A 6,601-nucleotide genomic window follows, 5' to 3' on the forward strand; every position below is an offset into this window, starting at 1 on the left:
GATGTATGTTTGCACAGGCACACAGATGCATGATGCACACGAAATAGGAAGCAGGCAGCCTTTGGTTTTGCACATTCACTCAGAAGGGGTTAAAATCAGGCCGAGAATCAGACAAAGAACGCACCAGGCCCGAAGGACGAGAGAGGGAGATGGGGCGGTTGAGTGTGGGGGAAGGGAAAGGGCATGTGCACTTGGATACCCGGGTTTCCCGGGCGCGCCGCTCCTCGCGGCAGACGTGTGGCGCGCGGACTGGGCGCGAGCTCACGGCCTTTGGAGTCAGGGACTCGGGCGCACGCGCGTCGTCGCGCGCCCAACGTTCCGGTTCTGGCGTTGTGTGCGCACTCGCGGCCGGCGGCGGCGGCGGCAGCAGTCAGCATCAGTCTAACGATAAAAGAGCCAGTCTAACATGTCCTCGGGGAAAACTATCACAAATAAACACACAAAACGGGATATTCGTTAATCCGGGGGAGTTGGGGGTGGGCAAGAGAGAAGGAAAGAGGAGACAAGAACTCCGTTTCGAATTGTGTTGTTGAAATAAACTCAAGTGAAACAGAATGGCTTTCACCAACGCGGGGCACATCATCCCGCAGCTGAAGCTGGAAGACGCGGCGGAGGACAGTTTGTTCAAGAACATTTCGGTGAGGTCGCTCCAGCAGCTCCAGTACTTGAGGAATAAACCGCCTTCTCCGGCCGGCTTGAGACATCCCAGGTAGGAGAGAAGCGAAAGAACTGGCCATTTTCCCCCCCTCTCTCTGGGTGTCCTCAGGCTTTGCACTTTGTGAATGTTCCGTGCCAGGGATAACGGTAGTTGTCAAGCTGTGGGAAAAACTTGGCAGTTTGCTTAAGAGGCTTCCATGCAATTGATTATCGTTGTCTATTTCGGGATATTGACACATTGCGTCTTTGTTTTGTTTTTGGAAAGGTAAACTTTTTTGACACGTTGGTCGCAAAAACAAAATTGATACTGCAAGCTCTTGTGACAGTGGCAATTTCCAGGAAGGTGCTCCTTCAAATCTATTCTACCCCATTCTACCCGTCCAAAAAAACTTCTGAATAATTAAAAGCTGCCCTGCAAACTTCGATATGTTTTCAGATCCTGCCTTGTGAAACAATTTGTATACTTAACTGGTTGTTGTTTTGTTTGGGTTTTCTTATGCCTTCCCGCCTCCTGTACCTGAGCAGAAAGATATAGATTTTAGTAAATGTGGCAACAGGAATCTGATGTGATGCTCCCTCTCTGCTACATCCTAAATGTTGATCTGTAATGACCTTTTGATAGCTTTTTGTAAAACAGTACCTGGCATATGCTGCGGTAAGTTATGCTATTCAGAAATTTAAAAATTAAATCTTAATGCCCCATAATATTTCTCTTTCTATATTCCCAGCAATTATTAGTGTTTTTTTAACATTTGTGATCAGTGTATTTGTTTTTCTGTACCCCCTGTAATTTACCTAAGCTTGCAAGTGAACCATTTTAATAGTGGTAAGTAGCCAAGATTATTCTACTACAAAGCATTGATTTACATCATAAACCCCTACACATTTCTCAAGGCCAAGTTTTTCTTTAACTGGTGCACTGATTTTTTTTTCTATTATTAAATGGTTTGTTCTGAGTTGAACTAAACACCACTAAACAGATACAAGAATGTCCAGTTAATAAGAATCCTTATACTCATATAATCCTCTGGGGAAAAGGTAACTGCCATGAATAACTGTAAAACATAAGTGTATTTTGAAAACCAAAATCGGAAACAAGGAAGGTGCAAAGTAGAGCAGTGATATATTCTGCATATATATTCTCCAGAGAGTTGACTGTAGGTTATTTCTTAAGAGTTTTGCAGTAATGCCAGTGAGAATGTTTCTTCAATTTGAGTGCAATCATACTTTAACATATTTGGGCTTGGATCCATGCAGAACACAAACACATACATGTATCTTCCATTTTGCAAGCTATCGCATTCATTTTTTAAAAACATCATGCAGTGATTTTAAAAATTGGTTTTCTAAACTTGGGTTGGGGGTTTGGATGATTATGTATTGCATCGCTTGATGTTAGAATTCTACCTTGCAGTCACAGCCAGGTATCTGTAATTCTTAATGTAGTTTCGTCAGTGGATTGAATTCATATTTTCATTCTGCTAGATAGTTGTTCCCATTGTTTATGGCATTATCCAAAACTCATGACAATGATATTAATGTTTTGAACTTGTTTCAAGTATCTACGGTATTCATAAAATAATGATCAATTAATGAATGCCCTTTACATTGCTGAAGTGAGTGATGATTAATATGAGTTAAATTGCATTTATTATTTCTCAGCAATATGTACCATTCCATAATGAGAATACATGGTGACTATTCTTTAATTCTAATTTGCTGCAATGGTAGCAAGAAATACAGAGAAACTCAAGGACCTAGTAATGAAACGTTTGAAATTTAAGCAAAATTGCATTGTCCTGTTGACATTGCATGAATGTAGCATGGGAACAAGTATTTTGTAAAATATATGTTTTTCTAAGTAAAACATGTTTTGAAATATTCTTAGATGTGTGTTGTTGAACCCATGCTGCCAGTTAAAGAAAGCCGAACCTCTAGGAGAAATTTCAGAAAAGCAAAGTGCAATGTTTTGGAAATATGAATGATACACTCCATTTCTAGCTAAAATAAAAACTGGTATAAAGCTAAATAATGCAGGCAATTGCTTACTTGTATAATTGAAATAATGGTCACCTTGAATGGATAGATGAAATTCTGAACAAACAAAATCACATTGATTTGCATATAGTTATTCAATCTTTATCTCAAGGAATAGCCAAGTTACTACAATACAACAATAGTTGGTATGTGAAATTTATTAGTGTTGCAAAATTAAAGCACTTATCAGATTGCTCTGTGTCTTCATGTGTACCTTTACCTTCCAAAATGCTGGAGTGTAATCTGTATATTCAGTTTTGTAAGTGATATATTTTGTTGTTTTGTTTTACAATTGTGTTTCTACACTGATGTACCAATAATTAAATTACTTGATTAGCTTATCAAACTAGACTTTGATTGTTTGATATGGCACTAATTGCCACCATTAAATTAATCCAAGTTATTTTGATCAGTCTAGTTGGTACAGTCAATTTTACTTTTTATTGGATTGCTTGCCAGGTGTCAAGATGATGGAAGGATAGCTTCAGTCGCTTTTTGGCAGAGAGGCATTATTTCCTATTGTTTGAAAGCTATGACTAAGATAACAGCTCCCATAAACCGATTCCCATCGTAATTTCATGATTTAGCTTGTAGCTTTAACTATACGAAACAGTGAGCCATATTTCACTCGTTAGTATTCAGGCAAGACAGAGTGCACATTGGTATGTTTTGAGTAAAGTGACATGAAATATGCAGGCCTTCAAAACCAAATGTCACTAATTTTAAGTAATACCCTAAGTTTGCCAACAAATTTGTGACTCACCGCATCTAATTTTCATTCTACTTTCTGTAAAACCTTTGGGATAAATCTATATGAAACATAAAATGAATGCAATTGGTCCACATTAAAGCAATAATAAGTGGTCTTTGATATTTAAAGGTTTTTAAGAGACTTTATGCATGATTTAAAGATAGCTGTGTCAGCTATTTTTTCAGTTTGCAACTGGTGGAAATGAAGTCTAACGAGTAGTGTGGAATTGCTAATTACTCCCTCTATTGCATCACCTGTCATCCCGACATTTTCATAGCCTTAACAAAATCCTCACCTCCATTGCCTTCACCTCCCACTTTGCAGGTGGTCAGGTTTTGGCTTTTTTTCCTTAAGTTTATATAGTGTTTTTAAACATTCTTTTTTGGAAGCTGGCAATCATTTCAGCTTGGCTACAGCCAGTTTTTATCTCAAAATACATAAACGATAGCAGATGAATTTCAAGACTTTCATATTTGTCTGACCACATAGGATACCTTTTCCTATGTTAACGTATTTGTAAACAGATCTTAATGAGCAGAACATAGTTTCGATGTCTTCAGCCAAAACTTCCTCATGATTCAGGACCATCTTGGAGGACCAGAAGAATGCATGGCTTTTCTTTCAAGATTAATCATCTCGAGTCCTTTTCCCTTCCTCCTCCACTGATCTCCTTTGTCTAAAGAATTCTGTAGAATTTGGTCTGATTATGATCATTGCATGGATTAGTTTCATAAATGCTTTTATATTCTGTGCTTAATGCTTTGGGCTACACTTAGCTTACTGAAATGGTTTTGATTTTACATTTGAGGACTTTAGCTCTGTAGTTCATTGCAGATTTTTCAACTTGACCTCTGTGCCCAGTGTATACCCTCTAGTTTACCAGATCTTCGCACAGGTTGAAATCATTTTGAAGGGTGACTAAAAGCCTTATCAAGAATGGCAGCCTGGCTTAGTAAAATTGAATTAGGCATGGTGGCTCAGTGGTTAGCACTGCTCCCTCACAGCGCCAGAGATCCAGGTTCAATTCCCGCCACGGGCAACTGTTTGTGTGGAGTTTGCACATTCTCCCCGTGTCTGTGTGGGTTTCTTCTGGGTGCTCCGGTTCCCTCCCATGGTCCAAAGATGTGTAGGTTAGGTGAATTGGCCATGCTAAATTGCCTGTAGTATGAGGTGGATTAGTCAGAGGTAAATGTAAGGGGGTGGGTTGCTCTTTGGAGGGTCGGTGTGGACTTGTTGGGCCGAAGGGCCTGTTTCCGCACTGTAGGGAATCTAATCTAAAAAACTACGTATCGTGTTTTTTTCTGTTTTTGAAAGACACCATTTGAGTCACGTGTCTTTTAAATGAAAATCTCTTTTCCTTCACGAATTTGCAAAAGTTCAGTGACAATATTCCCAATGTAAAATAGAGTTTAAACATCTAAACCAATTTTAACCATAGAGTATTCCTTGATTATCAAATTAACAGAATAAATTTCAAAACTTGCAATCTTGGAAAATTGTCATATTGGCAAAATATAGATCTTGAATGGTAATTACATTTGGAAGGAGTATTTCTGTATTTGCATGATACAGCATGATAGAAGACTTTAGAACATAGAAGAATACAGCGCAGTACAGGCCCTTTGGCCCTCGATGTTGCGCCGATCCAAGCCCACCTAACCTATACTAACCCACTATCCTCCATATACCTATCCAATGCCCGCCTAAATGCCCATAAAGAGGGAGAGTCCACCACTGCTAACCTTACAGCCTGTTTTATACTGTATTTCAATGTCCTTCCTACCGAAGTGCATCACCTCACACTGCTCTGCATTAATCCTCATCTGCCATAAACCTGAAAACTACACCAATGTGTCACTGTCCTGTTGGAGTTCCACACTGTCCATCACAAACATTATAATTCTTCCAGGTTTAGTATCTGCATATTTTGAAATTGTCCTACAGTCACACACCACACAGAAATACCGATTCACTCACTATTGTGAGGAAGTGCACTATTCACACACTCCCTGAGGACAGACTTAAATACTGACACCCACCAGACAAAGCAAGTGAAATGCTGACAAGGTCACCCTGGAGCAAGAGAAATACCGACAGACATTCCATGTCTGTATTAGTTTCTGCGTATTAATGAGTTTCTCTAAATCTCTGTATCAGTGTGTGTGTGTATATCTGTGTGTGTCTGCGTGGGACGAGTCTGGCAGTCACTATGGTGCTTACAGTGATGTAATATCCACCTGACACGAGTTCTGAGGAAGGGTCACTCGACCTAAAACGTTAACTTTCATTTCTGTCCACAGATGCTGCCAGACCTGCTGAGCTTTATTTTGCTGTCAGTCTCTGCTCGTCTCCCCCCAGCACTGTACAGCTTGGAGTGGAGGGTAAAAATCATCAGAGATTCAGTTTACGAGGGACAGAGGGAGGGCAGCAGCTCACAGCATCATCAACAAACACACACACACACACACAAACACACAGACAGTCACAGGCACACAGACACACACACACTCAGAGAAATAGACACATAACATGTGCAGAGAGATAGATACACACAGAGGGGCACACAGATATACATATAAACGCACACAAATAGACAAGTGCGGACAGAAATGCGCAGATACATGCTTGGACATACAAACACACTTGGAGTCAGAGAGTTACACTGAGTGTTTGTAAACAGACCTATCGGCCCATACAGTCCATGCGGATGATAATCTCAATCTAAGCCAGTCCCACTTGCATGTGCTTGGATCATATTTTCCCAAACCTTCCCTTATACTTGCACTTAATCAAATGTCTTTTAAACGTTGTAACTTTACCCACACCCATCACTTCTCAGGACGTTCGTTCCATACACGAACCAAATGATGTGTAATCACAACGCACTTCATGGGCACTGATCAGGGGTACACGAGAACTCAGTGGGAAGCTTGGGAAGTAAGTGCTGGGAATCTTGATGACATGTACTTATCATCAACAGCCGAAGGAATAATGCAGGAAGACATGAGGCTGATTTACGTGGTGCCATTATTATACAAATTGGGATGGAAAAGGCAGGGAACAACAGACCGGTGAGCATGACATCGGTGGTGGGCAAGATGTTGGAGAGAATCCTGAGGGACAGGATGTACATGTATTTGGAAAGGCAAGGACTGA

At 40.3% G+C, this 6,601-nt stretch overlaps 1 protein-coding gene across 2 annotated transcripts in view; it reads left to right on the plus strand.

Annotated features, from left to right (window-relative positions):
• Positions 1-264: 264 nt before the first annotated feature.
• The window catches only part of LOC122540691 (protein Aster-B-like), a 640,121-nt gene continuing 633,784 nt past the window's right edge, over positions 265-6,601 (plus strand). For both annotated transcript variants that reach the window (XM_043676778.1, XM_043676779.1), the window contains exon 1: positions 265-709. In XM_043676778.1, the coding sequence (XP_043532713.1) occupies positions 555-709 (155 nt within the window). In that variant the 5' untranslated portion in view covers positions 265-554. The remainder of the gene's footprint in view (positions 710-6,601) is intronic.

This window comes from Chiloscyllium plagiosum, chromosome 35, assembly GCF_004010195.1.
Source record: "Chiloscyllium plagiosum isolate BGI_BamShark_2017 chromosome 35, ASM401019v2, whole genome shotgun sequence".
NCBI lineage: Eukaryota > Metazoa > Chordata > Chondrichthyes > Orectolobiformes > Hemiscylliidae > Chiloscyllium > Chiloscyllium plagiosum.